At 38.6% G+C, this 18,667-nt stretch overlaps 1 protein-coding gene across 2 annotated transcripts; it reads right to left on the bottom strand.

The window, feature by feature from the left end:
• Positions 1 to 452: 452 nt before the first annotated feature.
• Positions 453 to 18,154, bottom strand: UCHL5 (ubiquitin C-terminal hydrolase L5). Of its 2 annotated transcripts, XM_071751074.1 has the most exons (11): positions 17,731 to 18,154; positions 16,370 to 16,433; positions 14,729 to 14,834; positions 7,109 to 7,234; positions 6,960 to 7,021; positions 6,746 to 6,876; positions 5,260 to 5,323; positions 4,074 to 4,176; positions 3,514 to 3,627; positions 2,882 to 2,980; positions 453 to 1,067 (listed from the first exon to the last, which is right to left on the bottom strand). In XM_071751074.1, the coding sequence occupies exons 1-11, from the start codon at positions 17,930 to 17,932 to the stop codon at positions 1,023 to 1,025; spliced, it is 1,116 nt and encodes a 371-aa protein (XP_071607175.1). In that variant the 5' UTR covers positions 17,933 to 18,154; the 3' UTR covers positions 453 to 1,022. The 2 variants fall into 2 exon arrangements, with proteins under 2 accessions (XP_071607175.1, XP_071607176.1); XM_071751075.1 differs by lacking the exons at positions 14,729 to 14,834; positions 16,370 to 16,433; positions 17,731 to 18,154 and adding an exon at positions 11,363 to 11,416.
• Positions 18,155 to 18,667: the final 513 nt, after the last annotated feature.

Below are 18,667 nucleotides of genomic sequence, written 5' to 3'. Positions count from 1 at the left end.
GGTTTTAAATGTCTTCCAAACAACCCAAGTTCTTCTGCTTGTTTCTGGTTTTTGTCTGAGTCTTCTAGGAAGGAACTGGAAGTTTTCTAAGCAAATTTATATTCACTATATGCTAACAGTGTTTCAGTAACTATGTAGTGTTACAGTGTTCTGTTACTGTCCTTACTGAAGCATTTTACCTACAGTTCAAGTAGAATCAGCACTAAAAGCAGTACAAACTGTGAGGTCCATCCCCCTCTGGTCCAGGGAATATAGTTCAAGCATATTCCATTACAATTTAAAGACTGAAATTTAACATACTCTAGAACAGAACTACCTTATATTCAAGAACATTAACTCCTCAAAACAAGAGTGCCTTCTTGACAACCCAAATTCAGAAGAGTCACAAGACTGATGGTCTCTAATACATATTCTAATCATCTTACCCAATAATAAAATACCACAGAAGATAGTTTGCCAAAATAAAAATGGGAATATTTATTTTTTTTTTTCTACTAAAGCAATGCAGATCTCTTGAGATTATACACTGGTCTTTGCAAATGTTTCAACAACTGAATTAATACTTTTCAATTCTGTAAAAAAATTAGACACATACTTCATAAAAACAAAACCACAAGGTATGTCACTGAACAACTGGATAGTATTGTAATTGTTAGTAGGGATGAGCAAAGAAAGCTCATGCTTGTAATTCTGGCATTTGCAATCATTATCATATATTCAAGTGGGACAAAATGGGTACATTTTCCTTGCACATTTTTAGGTCCACCTCCCAAGCTTTCAGAAATCTGGTAAGACTGTTAAATATTGAACTTGACCAAGAGAACCTAAACATCACTTAGCAGTACTACATGCACAAGATGCAGGGAAGGAAGAAAATTAGACCCGTGCATACAGTACAAGACAAAATGTTACAATTGTCAAACGTGCGCTGGACAAAATTTAAAGTTTTATGAAAAGTTTTATTTGTTGTCATGAAAACAGTTTCAGAAGCACATAATTGTATGCAGTTTGTAAAGACATCTTCACTTGGCCTCCTGAACTTTCTTGGCATTCTGTTTTTCTTTTGCCTAGAAAACAAAGGGAGAGGAGGTTAAGCTCTGAGAAGACAATGATCACACTTTGAATATTACTTAATAACTAATAATACAACAAAATATGGTGTAGAAAGAGACATTTTAAATGTAAATATAGGCCCTTTGGAAGTATCCTACTTAAGGCCTTTTAAGAATACATATAGATTTAAATAGATAATACAAAATAAATTACAATATTAGGCATCTTCCACAGGCAAAAAGAAGAGGTGAAAAAAGCACTCTAAGTATAATTTAATTTTTCATAGCTTCACATTAATTTCATTAAACACAGAAATAACCCTTTCAAAAATATTTTTTTACAAGAAGACATGACATTCAGTCATTATCACAAATTAAACTCTGAAGCAACCAAGAGCTTAACTTTTTAGATCTTTCAAAAGAACTGAGTAGGAAAAAACCCCACAAGTTCCCACTAGGATATAACAGATCCTCTCATAACTTGTATCAGTTGATAAGATAGTTGAGAAATTGAGAAAAAATGAGAAAAAACTAGCATCTTCTTCCTTATGAATTTAGTGAAAAAGATTAGACAGGAAGAGGGGACAATTCAGATGCAGTACTACCCATCTTTCTGTCAGGAAATTTGTTCATTCTGCATCAGGCTGCTGCTTTATCATTTACTGAATGGAACAGGATCTAATTTAGTGATTTAGAATGACTTGTTATCAGCTGCATGGGGCAACTGGAAATTTACTTGTAAAAGAAGCTTGATGATAATATAAATAACTCCTGTTAGTATGAAACTGGCTTAAAACTCCACAAAAGTTACACAAAGAAGGAAAATATTAAAAACTGCAGCCAAAAGTGGCCTGCAAACACTTTCCTAAGCAAATTCAGCAAGAGATTGTACTCACTAATAATATTTAGCTTTTTCACTATAATACAGAGATCCTTTTACAGTGCAAGTTAAAAATTAGGGAAACTGTTTATAGAATGTGTGCAGACAGCCAAGCCAGCACAGACCTCATTACAGTTTGAGTACTTGCCTAGCCACACAGTGTAAAAAACTTGCCAGACTGATAGACACACTTTCATAAATAAGCCTTAATACAAGCCTTAATAGAAAATATATGTTTATAGCTTGGCACCTTAGAAAGGTAGAAACAATGAGCCAGTAAATCTGTGTAAGAGCAGGGAAAGAAGAAATTTCAAGCTACCTTAAATTAGCAGAAACTCTGTGCAAAGGTTGCCATCTAGTGTTGGCAGCTGGATAAATCAACGAAACTCAAGAGGCCAGGTTGGCAAGAGGGATCAGTCTTGTACATACACAGCTCTGTGTGTATATATTTAAATAATCCTCAGATCAAAAAGGGATAAAGACATTATGGGACCTCTACCACAGAGCTACAGATCCCAATTTTAAGACGACTTATTTTCTGAATAGAAAAGTCCACATCACCCTATGCCCTGTAATGTGGTTGTTTAGACAATGCTGAATTGTCTCTTTCATATTTTTTTTTAATATATATATATTTATATATATATATTTTTTTTTTCTTTCTGTATTATACTATATTCTATATTTAGGTTATCAAAGGGATGGTACAGTTTGCCTTAACATAAAAGTGCAAAGTTGGTTGGTGCCACTATTTCCAGTCTCCACTGGAACTGTGCCACTTGAAAACTGCAAGAGGCTACCAGGTAAATTAGCAATGTATATAAATGTAGCAACAAACCCATGCCAGCTATGCTGTCAAAATATTTGACTGAATTTATAATATTAAGGAGAAGGTATGAAGAATTACAGACACATACTGTTTCTTAAAAGTCAGCTAAGATATACTCACTTTTTCTACTAATGGTATTAACTGTTGGTGTTCTGCTAGAGTCTTTAGTAATTCCATGATGAAAGGCAGGTAGTTATGTTTTCTTCTAATATTTTCAATCTAATAATAAATTAAAAGCATTAACAGAATTACTATATGGCTAAACAATCATTCTGTTCCATGATTCTAAATAGGGAACCCCATCCTTATTGTTGTACCTGCCCCCCATCAAGAACTCAATTTTTTTAAATTTCAGCCAGCTAAAAATAAAATTGAAGCAGTAAAATTCTGAGCACTCAGTAAGAAATTACATGCCAGATGACTTTACTGCTTAAGGCACAAATTCTTTTCAATTTTTTTGTCAGACCAGCCAAAAAACCCTCAATGATTAAATCAGTGAGAAAGATACAAAAACCTGGTAAAACAAAGGGAGCTACAGAGACATTTACAAACTGTTTTGTAAGCCTTGTGCTAAAAGGAAGCAAACTGGTAATTAGCCCACAAATTCAGGAATGCAACATGAATTTACATAACATTTTCTTTATGGTACCCACCCAATTCATGTTAGTTGCAACAGCCTCCCACAGATACAAAAGCTGGCTTTTTCTTACAACTTTCCCAATAGTTTAATCAGAAAAACAAAGGTTACTTACCTTGTATCTTTTTAATTTTTGGTTTTCTTCTTCAATTAACATCTGGTATTTTGCAACTTCTGATTGTATAGAACTTAACATATTACTACTTTGATCTGTATCCATAGGCTCCTCCTTCCACAAAACAGAAAGAGTTAAATGGATGAGATGACTGATTTTTTTATTTTTTAAGTTAAAGTAAGTTTTCAGAGTATCTGTCACTGAAAGATTCTGGTTTTCTTACAGTTATAGGAGCATTCAAGGAATTTCTGCAGTTAGTCATAAGGAGATTAGCTCAGGTACTAGGGAAAGAATAGTTCCACTAGCACAGCAAGTTTGTCATGACACAGAGACACAATGACATGGTCATAATGTACCAAGAGCTCAAATTATCTCACTCAGAGCTAAACAGAGCTGCACCAGTGCACCCACACAGCATTGTAATGGACAGGTATGTAATAATCCTTCTGTACTTCTTTTAATGATACTCCATTTTGACCACGTAAAGAAGGAGGTGAAAAATAAAGCAAAAACACAGAACTATTATCACAGAACTACTTAACTTAAACATCATGACCTACCTCTGCAAGTTGCTGCTGTAATTCCACAATCCTCTGCTCATATATCATCTTTCTGTCAGATACAATAGCCATCAAATTAAATCTTATCTCTCCTTCACTGTATCTAAATGGGGAAGAAAGAGAGAAAAAAAAACCACTTTCAAAATTAATCATCTTCCACTATTTCCTTACAAGGAAATGCATTTAATGGAAAAATCTAAATGGATCTGTTAAATTAAGTTGTGCCACAGATCCAATCTTGCCATGAAACAGAATCAGACCTCACATGAGCACTATCCAATATGTAACTCCCAATAAGCCCCTCTCCCAAGAGTGCAATATTTTTGTACGTGGACACAAGAAATAAAAATTGAAACTGTACAAAAGAAAGAAAACAAGATATAATTAACAAAAAACCACGACAGATAACAAACCATGTACAAAACTGCTGCATGCAATAGGTTTAACTTTCTCATTACTGTTACTTGCTAGAAAACACTGAAGACTTCATACATCTAAAGAACATTACCATTAGTCTAACAGGCCTTCCATAACACGATTTCTCCAAACAGGAATTGGTAGTAATGTTTGCTTATCAAAAAACCCAAAAAGTCTTCAAGTGAAAGACTTCGAAAATTATTTTATAACACTGGTGTAAAATCGACTTTATTTCTAACACATTTGGGGCTGGAATTTGGGGTCAGAGCTAAGAAGGAGGAAAACTTCTACATTGTGTTTTTCTAGCTTAGATTTCGAAAACAAGCCACATACCTAAGGAAAACTTGTTCTATGTAAATACCATAAGTTGTATGCAAACACTAACACTTAGTATCTAGTATGTTAAATTATAAGCATATATGCAAAGTATCCATGGTAATGGCACTCAGTTTTTCACTAGCAAAGATCCACAGCTGCCTAACACAATTAATAATCTTGGTCTTCCTTTTTCAGACTACTAGTAGGATCTTCCTTCACAGATACCTACTTTGATTAATCATACAGGAACATATACAGGATGCTTAAGATTTATCTATAAGCACATTTAGCTCATGTTCTGAAGGCACAGAGTGAGATGAAGATAAAAACCATGCATAAGCATAATTCCCTAGAAATTCAGCTGAAAGCCTTTGCCTGAAGGAAATTTAAGAATAAGGAATTTAAAAACATATATAATGCACTGTGTTTTAAAAACATCATGGCCACTTACTTTTGTATACGTTTCTCTATGACGGGCCGTACAGCACTTATCCAGTCATCTTGATTGCATGCACCTAGAAAAAAACACAATGAAAGAGTGATTCTTTGCATAATTTATTGCAAATTCAAGACTTGCATAACTCAGGCTTATGCATCAACTTGAGACGTGTGTAACAAGATTTTCCTTGGCGACTGCTCTCTCACATTACTCTGTTTTTTTTAGGAAGACATTTTTTAGTATCAATATTTAGATAATGTACTGGCCAAAGCAATGGAGAAAAACTAGATGCTTGTGCCCTTACAATTTAATGTTTATTTTGATGACAACAGAAAATGGTGTGTGGTTATAGGATTTTCATGACAGAAATCAGTTGGTATGGCTACATAAAAGTAGACAGCAAAACAAAAAAGTATGGATAGTTACAGCTGTTCCATTCAGACAAAATAGTTAATACTGAGTAGATGAAATACAGTGTTAACAACTCACCACAGAAAAAGGTATAAAGAATGTATGATAGGTAACTTGATTTTAAGATAACCAAGAGCATAACTAAAAGGTGATTTTGTAACTTCATAATGCCTCTTGAACAATTTGAGGACTTTAAAAACAAACAGAGACTCAATCTTGTGACCACAAAAACTATGATGTTAGGTCTGCAGACTGTATACTCCCTCTAGGAAGACTAAAGATGAAATAGAGCTGCAAGCCATTACTCAGCCTGAAAATAAATAGGACTGTCAAGAAAACCAGGAAAACAGTCTGGAAATGAAGTGTGGAACACAGTGAGATTGTATCAGAGCCAAAAGAAAGTGCAGACACATAACTGGCACTGTAGAGCTTTTCAAGACACAAGATGGCACAAGTAAAGACAGACTGTAAAACACAAAACAGGAACAAGTCTGACAGAGAATTACACTATGCTAAAAGTAGCTACTCTTTTTTAAACCATTGGCAAAATATTTGCCATCTAAGAAGAGAAAGTGTAAACACCAGCCACATAATATAAAATGAAATATAAAAAGTATATGAAGTCAACTGTTACATGCATCCACTTGCACATAGCTTATAATCAACATAGAAAAAAAAAACAGCTTTGAAAACACGACATGGGGATTGTCTTGGGTGACAATCCCACATTAAAGACGACGTCGGAAAAAATATTAACAAAAGGAATTGCACACTTGTTGGTAAAGAAAGCCAAAACACTACATAGTTTTACCAGCTTTTGTTACAGACAGTTCAGAACAACAACGTATTTCCTCAGGTAAGAAGAGCAAACATACAAGTGTGTTACTGGACTGCATGGCCTCTTCATTTGATTACTGAATGGAAGGAGGGATAATCAGAGATGGGGAGGAAATGGGAATTTCTGTTTCAGACCAACAAATATGCTTACTTAATAATATCTTGGTTTGATGCTAAAACATACAACCTGCGTGTTGCAATTAGCTATTGTGGAAATGCAGAATGTTTAGAAAAAAGTATAAAATATTACCTAAATCAATAGGTCCTTCTCTTAAGCCATCGAGTTCATACAGCCGTCCGTTAACAGGAACATAGCTTACAAAGTGAAATGCATCTTCTTCTTTTGCTGAAGACTTTGCATCAAATTCAAACATCTGTTGTCTGCAAAGGAAATTTAAAAAAAAAAAAAATGAGAAGAAAAAGAATTTGCTCAAATTTTGCCTAGGTTCAAAAACATGTGTTACCTGGCAAAACTGTTGTGAACTTGCCGGATTACTTCTGAGTTGCTTAGTGCCAAACCTTTCATCTGGAAATAAGTGAAAAAATTAAACTGTAAGCCAATGTAGATATGACACCATAATACTTAAAGATACAGAATACAGTTGGCACTTACTGCAGCATCAAAACTTTGTGAAAATTCTTTAAATTCTGATAAAGTGTCTCCTAGATGGATATCTTGATGAGCACAATTCAACAGCACACTTACTATGGCTTGGGTAGCACAAGCATTATTGATTACCTAGAAAAAAAGGGGTGAGAATTTGTTCAGTAGTAGTGATACAAATTGAAGATGGACAATATTTTTCATTATTAACACTTTCTATGATGATTCACCTTCAAGATTCACTCCAAAACAGGTAGAAAATCTAGTTGGAGTAGCCACAGAAAAGCCTTGGCTATAGGAAACTAATAAAATAAATGCTGGATGGCTGTCAAATACAATTCATTAATAAACTCAACCTTCTATACCTCTACTTATAAACTGTCATTCCATTGCCTCACCACCTCCCTAAAGTGATTAACAGAGGAAAACAGAAGAAATACAGGAACTCTCTGATCTCAGTGGAAAAACAAATAAAGTACTATTCAAAGCACACTGCCCAAATTACATTATTACATCTGTGGTCTTAAAAAAAAACCAAAAAACCAACCAATCAAACAAAAAAGCTCAGCTCTCCCCAAGACAATGTCCTTCAAATAATCGGAATTCCTACCAGGAGTAAGAGTGGGAAAGAAAAATACTAAAAAAAATTGGATTAATAAAAATATAATGGAACCTAGAATTTCTATTAAAAAGTTGCATTTGACAAAAAATCTCAAATATCCCAGGGGTAAACTACTAAAATTTAGAGGTGTTCCAAGATGTAAAGATTTTTTGAGGTAGCTTGCTGAATGATAAGCCATATAAAATTTAGATTTTTTTTCTTGCTCTGTAATTTCTAATACCTATCCCTTCTGAACCCAACATTTAATTTACTTGGGTGACACTATTCCTCAGACGTAAGCATTAAATATTCCATTTTTAGCAAATATAAAAAAAACCTCTTTGTATTACAGCCATGTCTTTAATATTGTTTAGCAATACCCAAACTAAAACACAGTATTTGAAGAGAGAGCCTATAGGGATTATTTAATATAATCTTTTAATTAAAAGCACAATAATCAAATGGTATGAGGCCATAATACAAAAAAGACTTCATATTAACAAATTCTTCTCAGTGACCTACAGGCTAGGAATAAATAATGCACCTTCAATCCACGAGTCTATTCTGCAATTCAAAGTGCTACTTAAAACTTAGCACAGGGAGAGAGGTGGTTTATTTTGCATTTAAAAAACTGTAATTAGTTCAGGGCTGTGGATGTGAAACCACTTCCAACAAGAAAGGAGAAAGAAAAAGAAAAAAATTAAAACCAACCAACCTGTTTACAATAAAAGTTAGTTCCTAAGCTCCTAACAAAGAAAGACCTACTATGTTAATACTATGATCTACATCATATATCTATTTTTTTTATACTTTCTATATGAGGTGTTCAGTTCAGATTATGTCTGTAGAGTGCAGCTGATAAAGAAATACTAAAGCTATTCTTAAATTAAGAAAAATACAATCCAGTTGACTTAAATGGTAATCAAGACAGTCAACTACAGACACAGAACAGATCACAGCAACTCTGAAACCTGAATTCAGCTGCAGGCACCCAAGCTAAAGAGTAGAGCTCATACAATTATAAAATGACCAATAGAGAAGGAAAATTCATCAACAGCAATGGAATAATGAACAGCAGCAGAATAATTAAAATCCACAGGTTACTTGCATGCAGTTTGAGAACACTGTAACATAGGAAAAGGAATCAAGAACTATGAATTCTCAGAGATATGACTAGAAAATGGTATCAGAGGCAGTTGTAAAAGTAGCACCAGGATGAAAGCAGGAAGATCCCAAGTGGATTACCTGAACACTGTGAATAAGCTGATAGAGAAAGGAGAAAAGAAGATAGAGAAACCTGCAGTGAAGAACTGTTGGAACACTGCTAACACAATGTAGGAAGGGTTATTAGAACAAACCACACTTCTTAAATGATAATGAATACAGGACATTTTATGGAGAGGCAGCACTAATGGTAACTATTTGCACTGAAACATCAAGGTGGAACAATCAGTTTCTCTAGCAGGCCACTAACCAGTAACTGCTTCAAAAAACAGGGAAAAGAAATTCAGAGAAATTTTGTGCCTAGGGGCAAGATCAACACACAAACTGTGTTGGACTAGCTGGATACAGAAGCCTTAAGCTGCAAAAACAGGAGGACAACATTAAACACAGCAGGAAACTTGTGGTCTCATCAAGTATTTGCCTTTCAGCATAGATCTATTTTTGTATGCCAACTACAGTATGAGAGTCTGCTTAAGTATGTAAGGACCAAGCTAAACAATCTTGTCTTACTGCTAGAAAACAATAAGCAAAAGATGCAGATCTTGGACCAGTGGCCCCCAGCATTTGAAAAGGAAATAATAATACATTACAGAACTACAAATACTCTTCAGAAAGTGAAAGGCAGGAGGTAAGGCAAAGACAGCAAGAAGAGTCCTAGAGCAGATGAAGAGAAGCAAGTGCCAGTGATGTGCATAACAAGACAGGGTGTTCCTGCATCTAGACTGTGTGAGAGAAGGTGGAAGGAGGTGGTACCAGGTAGGGGCACTTCATGGGCAGGGTGAAGAGTTCAGAGCGAGGAGGAGGTGAATGCAGTACCAAATGCTGATGAGCACAAGGATTATTTGTCACACAGGCACAGCACCCTATCAGTGCACACAGCCAGTCCACACAAGGTAGTGAGTTTTTAGAAAAATTGGTCAGGATACTCATGTACCCTGATTTCCAATTCTCTTACAACGTATTCTCTTACTTCAGGTCACAGCACATTTCCTGCATTTAAATAGCTTGACAATATACACAGGTTTTCCCAGAAAGATTTTTATCTTGATTTGAGGAAACTTTAGAGGATTTTCTCTATTTGTCAAAAAATCCCAACATTTGCCTGTATATTTCTTTCTAGATGACCTGGTGAGGTATTTGACTGATCCATAATCAGGACTCCCCACAAACCAGACATCTGTATTTGGAAGATCTTGCTAGCAAAGCCACAAGGTATATTTAATAATATTAGAAAGAAAATAATCCATATATACAGGTACACATGCATGTTGGAGAATGGCTTGGTAAACAAACGTGGCAAGGACACAGTGTAAGCCATTCTCCAACACATGCACACTGGTGAAATGATCTCAAAAAGCCTGTGAAACTTAGCTTATAGCAAAAAAAAGGAACCACTTGAATGGGCTACTCTGGTCCACTCTTCAATTAAGATGTGTAACTTCGTAAGCATGAACCTTCCCCTACAGATCCAATCCAAGCTTCTGGATCAACTTAAGGCTGAAGCACTTGAAGTTCTTGACTTGCATCCTCTGATGGATTATGTATTTTGTTTTTCAAAAAGCTGTGGACTGTGCTGCAAGTTGTAGTATAAGCTGCAAATCTCTGGGGTGCTAAGCATCCTTTTGTTAAAAAATATCTGGATTACAAAGCTCAACATCAAAAATTCAGCACTAGGACAATGTTCTGCAACTTATTCTTGTTTAAAAACCCCGATTCATTTTATGCATTTCTTATTCCTTTGGAATAAAAATATAATATTCACACAGTTGTAGTCCATTAATGAAAATATCTGACTCTGATTAGATGTGCTGCAAGTTGATTTTACTTTTTATAAGTTATTATCCCAAGTTTAGCTTTAACACAGATTTCTGGACTATCTTAATATTACCAATCCTGAAAAAGTTAAAAAAATTTGAGCCTGAAATCAACTGAAGCATTGGAAGTGTTAGAACGTACATAAAATGGGCTTCCAGTAGTGAAACAAGGATAACAAAGACCAATGTTTTGTTATTAGTGGTGTAATTTGAAGATCTGCCTACTGAAGGTATATTGATTTTATTCCCAGATAATGAAGTTAATATTTTATTATCACAGTTGCAATGCTCTATCATCACAATGCAGCAGAAAATGAATACAAGGCACATAACAAAGGCATGAGACCAATACTTCTGTAATAAAACCTGAAGAGGCCATTAAACAAAAAAAAAATTTAGTACCCAAGTCTGCAAAAATGGCACTATTTTTTGTCAAGAGCCACTTCCACTTCTGCTGTGACCAGCACAAAATACAGCTACTCAGAACAGTGCTGAAAATAGAGGAATACACAAAGTGGTACAATCATGTAGCCACTGTGTGTAAAAATAAGAACAAGAGCCTACTTAAGCAACACAGAAATCAGGAAATTCAGAGTTAAGGCTGAAACTGTATCCTTAACTCACCTCATTGTGCCTAGGTATCCTAGCTCAAAGGGTATGTAAGACCATCCAGGGTTCTGTGGCCTCAAATAGAGGACCAAATCATACCTAGGCATAACAGGGAGGCCAAATTTAACATGAGTGAACATAAAAGTGACCATTAAAAAAATTCCTTAAATACACATGCATATTAGACTTCAAAATTCAACAGCCCCCCTCCATGTACTCCTGACTTTGAACAAGATTTAGTTGTCATTTGGAATTCAGCAACACTGCTAAGCACAGGATATGAGTAAGATGTGAGCTCACACAAGCTTCTTATTAAAATTGTTTCCTAATTCAATTTTAAAGATGTTTTGCTAGACATGGTTTGAGAGCAGTAGCCCTTCACAAACTGAAGTTTGCCCCTCCAAAAATTAAAGTTTTAAAAATGGAATATTTAATTAAAAAATGAACAGAGACTGAGCCATGCTGTAATGGCACATTTATTTCCATACTAAACCACTGCTACATATTAGCAGTTACTTAGTCTTGCTCATACAGGATTCAGAATGACACTTTAAAAATTGTCTGCAGATAAAAGGGATGGTATCAGATTTCTTTACATGGCAACATTTAAAAGGAAAAAATGAATGGGAAGGGAAAGAGGGACAAAGCCTTCTTGAGAATTTTAGCACTCCAGTGTCACTTCTATTTTGAAGATACAGTTCAACAGATCAATAATCCTAAATGCCACAAAAATGTTGCTAAGCCAAAATATAAATTTGTCTAGGGGTTCCAGCCTACAAATGAACATACAGTTAACTCCTCACTTTTGTGATTACAAAAAAAAAAATAGTCTTGACATCTGAAAAAGCTTCTTGAAAGACAGCAAAACCCACCATAAAATTGGACTTAAACATGCATGGAGGAAATGAAAACACACTGAAGCCCATAGTAGCTGGGAGGAGATGCTCTTTTACAATAAAAATATTTGTTATTAATGCTTGCCTTCCCTTGTGCTCCTGGGTGACTCAGAAGGACTTGCAGACTGCAGCTTCAGGAAGTGCAATAACCTCAGCACTACTGTATAGAAACTCCTGTTCTCTCTCACTTACCTTTTACCAGCTTTGGTCTGTGCAGACCCACTGAACAAATGCATCTCTAACAGGGCATGAGACAGCCCAGAAAATACACACAGAGACTGGACAGATAATTGCTACCTGATGGGCTGCACTGGCTCATGGAAGTTCAGTGATGAGCTAAGACATTGCAAGAGATGAACAGAACCATGAAGTCAAAACAAAACAGGTTGGGAGGGCCAAGACATCCTGCTCTCATCAGCACCAAATCATTAGATGAATGATTTGCTTGAGAGAATACTCTCCATCATAATGTAGAGTGTCAAGTGGGATCTCTAAGCAAGGCAAACTTCCTCCAAGGTGAAAGCCACCAGATTTAAACTGGCATTACAAATCTCAGCAAAATGCAATGAACCATTTTTTATATTTATCTGATGACTTTGTATTTTAATTTCTTTGCTGCTATTTTACTAGTTGTTCAGTCATGATACCTCAGTCCAGGCATATATGCCTACAAGAAATGTTTTGATTTTGCTAAGCCACTGCACTTGAGTAACAGACAAAACTAAATCATGGAAGAGATATTCTAACTTCAAACTCTTTGCAAGTTACTTTCAACACATACATTCCATGCCATCAAGTAGCATAACCAGGTACTACTATTGCAAAATAGTGAACACTTCTAGAAATTACTTCCCATGCTGAAATTCACTACTTGCTTTTAAACACAGTGTCATGCTTTAGAAAGGGAAGCAGAGAGGGGAAGAATACCCAAAAGGGAAGCAAGCAAACAAACCTCTGAAACTTTTCAGCATCCCCAAGAACAGTAATTCCAGAACCTCATCTACTCACAGGAGAGAAGATGAAATCACTTGAATGAGGGTAAAGCTGCCTTCAGCTTAAAAACCCACACCTCTGGATTCATTTCAGAACAATTTCCTTCTGCCATATAACTACCCTTCAAGAGTTATACCAAGAATTTTCCCTGAGGTTCTTGGCATCAAGACTATTCTGCAGCCACATGGTACTGGTCACTAAGATTATGTTTGATTAGGTAGAAATCACAACATAAGCCTGTGTCTGTCAGATGTAGCAATCTATAAAGACTCTTGGCAAAACTGCTGCTATCATTATATCATAAGAATGGTGGCAGGACTCAAGAGCTGCACCGGGGGAATAATGAAAAAAAAATGGTATAAAAAAGATGAAGGAATATAGTAATCCAAAATAGCATGAAATACTGATGTGATTATAAAAGAAACAAATTAAAGATGGATATTTGCACAACAGAAGCACATGTACAGAGTAGGCAGGAGACAGATATACCTATAGATATACCTATACTAGATATACCTCATGTTTCTGTCATTTTCCATATTCCTGTACTTCTTGATAGAAATGTCTCAAGACTTATTTATATCCTGACTATAGATACAAAATGCATCTGCATTTATGGGGGAAAAAGAAAATAATAAACAACATACCCATAAACAACAACCAGACTGGGTGTCAGTCTTCATAGAAAGCCTAAGGATTTGCCCTTTGAAATGAATGCTTTGAAGTTCACACATGTACAGTCACACTCCTTGCCTGGGCTGGTACATTTATCACTAATTGAGAAGCAGGTCTTGAAAAAGAGCTAAAACATTTATTAAACACTCCTACTTTCATTCTGTTTACTTGCTCCTGCTTTTCTTGTTTGCAAACAATAAGCACATTAAGCTGTCAAAGCTAACACAAAATTTCAGCACTACTCTGCATTCAATAAACCACAATGGATTACATTAGCAAAAACAATTTTTCCTGTAATTTCTAATTTAAACTCACCTTTCTGAGTTAAATATTTAAAACTTCCATGAAAAATGGTTTGTGAACTCTTAAAGGAAAGTACTACCCTCAAGTTATAGTGCCCTGGCTGCAGAGCATTTGGGAAAAACAAGAAATAGAAAAACAGATCAAAGTAAACTTTTCTTACTAGAATTTGTTGAAAGTGGTTTCAAAAGAATAAGTTTGCTCATTCTGCTGAGAACATTTACCAAGTAATTATTACATGGAAGAGTGAGTTACTCTTAAAGGAGAGGGCTGACAAAAACCAACCTTACTCTTCCATACTCAGGGTATTTTTTTCTGACTTAACAGATCAATCTGATACACCCTACTAATTAATCATTTTTAATACACAGTTCCTACTCTCCCAGATTTTGTTAAAGTTATTTCTCCCTGCCAAATGTTAATTTTTGTGTACATATTAACAAAAAGATAACTTAAGTTTCATGATTAAAAGCTATGTTTTGTGACATATCTAATAAGAATACTGAACTTGCCATACCTGTTTAGCAAAAAATATTGTATCCAGTCTGGAATCCTGAACAACAGAACCTGCTGGTTCCTCTCCAGGCTGCCACTTGAAAAGGAAAATCAGCCCGTGTACTGGCCTAAAAAATTGAATGATAGGAAAAAAAAAATAAATCACTTGTACTGATGAAAAATACCAAGCCAGAAATCTCTACTATAACTGAACTGTATGCTGGTACAGTAATTCTTTTAATTATTTCTTTCTAAACATAGGAAACCTGCACTGACATTTTTAGATGTGGTCTTTTAATTAGGCAAAACATACTTCAGGCTTCTTTCCATATATGCTGCACAATCCCAGCATGAATTAGTAGTCAGTAATTTCTGTAAATCAGGATCAGTCTTCCTGGTTACTCTAACTATTAAAGTTGCACAACACTCATTTGAACTTGATAATGATAAATAGCTACCAACATTTGTTAGTCATACACAAGAGCTGAAACTTTATTTTCATAATCCTTTAATGCATAAATGAAATTTCAAAGAAGCATTCTTGTGAAGCCTCATTCAAGGTGTTTCACTAGTAGAGAAATTCAGTTTTCTACTAAAACTGTGTCTTGTATTTCAGCCTGCATGTCTTGCACAGTAGAAAGCTTTTGCTGCATGTTGCACTGTATTTAGTACTCCCATAAAACAACAAAATCTTTTTAAAGGAAACAATCTACAAATCTGGCTACAACCAGAAGTTTGAACTGGTGTTTTCAACAGTGGGTCCACCCAGGCAATTTGAAAAATGACATATGCTACTTAACTATCAGTGTTTAAGTTGAGATACTGTGCAGGTACGTGGGAAGGAAGGCCATCACTCAAGACTAGAAAGATATATCTGAGAGTACAGATGAATTATCAGATGAAATACACAGTACAGGCAGCAAAACTACATTTTGTGGTAACATTTCTGCCATTCAGGTGTCACTTGTCAAGTATCTTCAATCAGACAAAAAATGCCAAAACTCCATCTGTACAAAAGGTAACTCTACAGGTGTGGATCTGCACAGGAATAGTGTATGTTCTGGGTTAGATTATATTTTCTTCTTAAAATCTTGTAGGTGAACAGAGATAACAATGCATCATGGACAAAACATTATAATTAATATTGCCTAATGAGGGCATAACAGTTCCATATTATATCAGTCATTGTCAGTTATAATATTTGCCTTTATACACATATGGAAGTCCTTCCAAAGGCAAAATGAGTATAAAGATGTGTAAATACTATCATCTAATTTCTTTAAATATATGAACAGATTCAACTTCACGAGAGGAAGAAGGGAGATAAAGTACAGAAGTTTGTAAAATAGTTTGTCTAAGGATATAATGCAAGCCACTGACAAAACAATTAGAAATGTTTTCACATTCCACCTGCTGAAAGCATCTCTTTCCAAACCCAGAAAAGCTGAAGTACCAAAGGATTAATAAAAATAATTTAATTGTCAGATATTAAATTAAGTGAAATAAAAACCCTAACGAACTTCTGCAGAACTTGAAAAAGCAAAAAAAACCAAACCAAACCAAAACAAAACAAAACTTCACCAAACTCCACGTTTTGTACACATTCTTCCAGCAGCTTCAGGTAAGTGTAAATCCACCCATGTGGATTAGAAAAATGCCTTACTTCAATTTTTCAAAGTTCTCTGGTTCCAAACTCCATATTTCTTCAACTTGTGCTCCTCTACAACCTGAAAAACAGAGAGGTACAGGTATCTTCAACCACCCATTTAAAAGGGAGACAGCCAGCAAAGACTCAGGAAAGAACTATGGTAACATTTACAACTTACAGCTCCAGGTTACAGAAAAGTCTATTTACAGGCTTTAAAACTTCATCATTAAAAAGCTAAGTCAATCAAATGAGACTGGTCAAAAGAAATTATTTCAGGAATTTCTCCTGTGTATGGTGATGTTGTCTAAGCAACATAAACGAACTTAAAAAAGAACAGATTAGCATATCTTTGATCGGCCCACGTCCTCTTCTCAGCTGAAAATAAAACTGTTTTTAAAAACATTGTCAGCTAGTCTAAAGCAGAAATGAAAACATCTAGCTCCAGACTATGGGTAGTAGACCGAAAGTACTGTAAACAATACACTTTAGCAAGACAAAACCCCCAAAGCTCAAATACTCAGTATGCAGAAGATTTGTCCATTAGTTAAATAGAAACATCACAGGAGAAACACTCCTGGACTTCACTTTGGAGAAAAAGCTGTGACAGAAATTACAAACCAACGTCTAACCTCGCAGAAAAGCGCTTTGGTTCTGTGACCAAAATCCTGCGTAGACCGATCTGTCGAGAAAACGATCTTGCCAAGGATACTAAAGGCAAATCAATACAAAACTGAACATTTCAAAAGCCGAACCAGCCCGTCGCAGGCTGCCCAGTACCACAGCTCATCCTGGTCACAGGCCTCTCGCCTCTGCAACCGGATCAGACACCACGACCCAAAACCCTTCCGAACCCGCCGCAGGTCCCTCTCCCCTCCGCAGCACGTGCTTATCAAGCTCCTCGGCAGATAACAGGGACTCCGCTGCCCGTCCTGCCACCGGGGGACACCCGGGGCAGCCCCAGGCTGGGGCTCGGGGCCCTCCCGCTGCCCTCGGCCGAGCCGCTCTGGGTGCTCAGCCCTTGCGGGCTGCCGGGAAGGTCGGTGCTGCGAAGCGGGGAGCTCCGGGCGCAGCGAGCGCGGCACCGGGCGGGGATCACCGCGCAGAGGTCATAAGAGAAGCGTTCGCTTCCCCTCACCTCCGTTCGCCGCCGCGCTCCCCGCTCGCTCAGCCAGCGCGGGCTCCCCGTCCCGAGCCTCCACGTCCCCGTTCCTCGCCCGCAGCCGCGCCGGGGCCCTCGGTCAGGGAACCGGCCCGGGCGCCGCTGGACGCACCGAGCGGCTCGCACCGCCTGGGGAACAGCTGCGGCCACCAGCACGGCCATGGCCTCAGAGCCTCAGAACCCCACCGCCCGGCCCCGCTCCCGTTTCCCCCCTCACCGAAGCCTTTGATGAGCTCCGTGAAGACGCCAGGGTCACTCTCCATGAGGCACCACTCGCCGGCGCTGCTCCCTCCCGACATGGCGCCGGCCGGTCCGCCCGCTCCCTCAGGCTCGGCGCCGCCGCCGCCCGGTGAAGCTGCGAGGCCGCCGCACGCCGCTCCCTTCCCGGCAGGCGCCGCGGCCCACGCCGCGCTTGTCATCTCTATGGTGAGGCGGGGCGGGAGCAGGAAGCGGCGGCGGGGACTGGATCCGGGGCAGCCACCCCTGCCCGCGGCGGCACCGGCACCGCTCCGGCCCTGGCGGGACCGCTTCACGGCTCCGCGGCTCCCCCCGCTGTAGTAGCGGGAGGGCGGCGGTCGGAGGAAACCCTCCGAGCCCCTGTCCCGAGGCCGCCCCGGCTCGGCCGCGCAGCTCCATCCGGGCACTGGGGCGCGGTTGGCGGGGGGCGGTGGGCGCGGCCCCATCCGGGTCCCGGGGATGCTGTCAGGGTGGGGCTGGGCCGTGGGAGACTCGGAGCCTCTGGCGGCCGCAGCGGAACCCGCCCTGCCTGCTTCCCGCTCCACGGAGCCGGTTCCGTCACCGCCCGCCATCCCGGGCTCTCCCCCAGCACTGTCCCCCGGCGGCCCGGCAGCCGCCACAGCTCTCCGGGGCTGCGCCACACTGCTCGGTATCGGAGGCCGCGCTGGCCCGGGTAGGCCCTGCACCGCCGCCCCGTCCAGGCCGCGGCCTCCCAGGCAAGTGACGCGTCCCCGGGAAACGCTGCGGACCGGGACCCCGGGGACAGGGGTCTGGGGGTGCGTGTGGGCTCCACCTCGGTGTAGCCCCCCCCCCGGCGGCGGGGTTGGTGTGGGGGGTGAAGGAATCCCGGAGAGGGCAACTCTGTGCCACCTCCTGCTTGGCACCTGGGAGGTAGAGACCCCGTGAGGGGATTAAAG

The sequence above is a fragment of the Heliangelus exortis genome, chromosome 8 (genome assembly GCF_036169615.1).
Source record: "Heliangelus exortis chromosome 8, bHelExo1.hap1, whole genome shotgun sequence".
Classification (NCBI taxonomy): Eukaryota; Metazoa; Chordata; class Aves; order Apodiformes; family Trochilidae; genus Heliangelus; species Heliangelus exortis.
This window is presented reverse-complemented; position numbering and strand designations above follow the sequence as displayed.

Bases quoted from the DNA above. Each gene is read 5' to 3' on its own strand.
- UCHL5 (XM_071751074.1), bottom strand. From the start codon at position 17,932: ATGACAAGCGCGGCGTGGGCCGCGGCGCCTGCCGGGAAGGGAGCGGCG. The intron at 16,434-17,730 runs GTGAGGGGGGAA...TCTGTTTTTCAG, and splicing joins GGAGCTCATCAAAGGCTTCG to GTTGTAGAGGAGCACAAGTT. The intron at 2,981-3,513 runs GTAAGTAACCTT...ATTTATTATTAG, and splicing joins AAAAATTAAAAAGATACAAG to ATTGAAAATATTAGAAGAAA.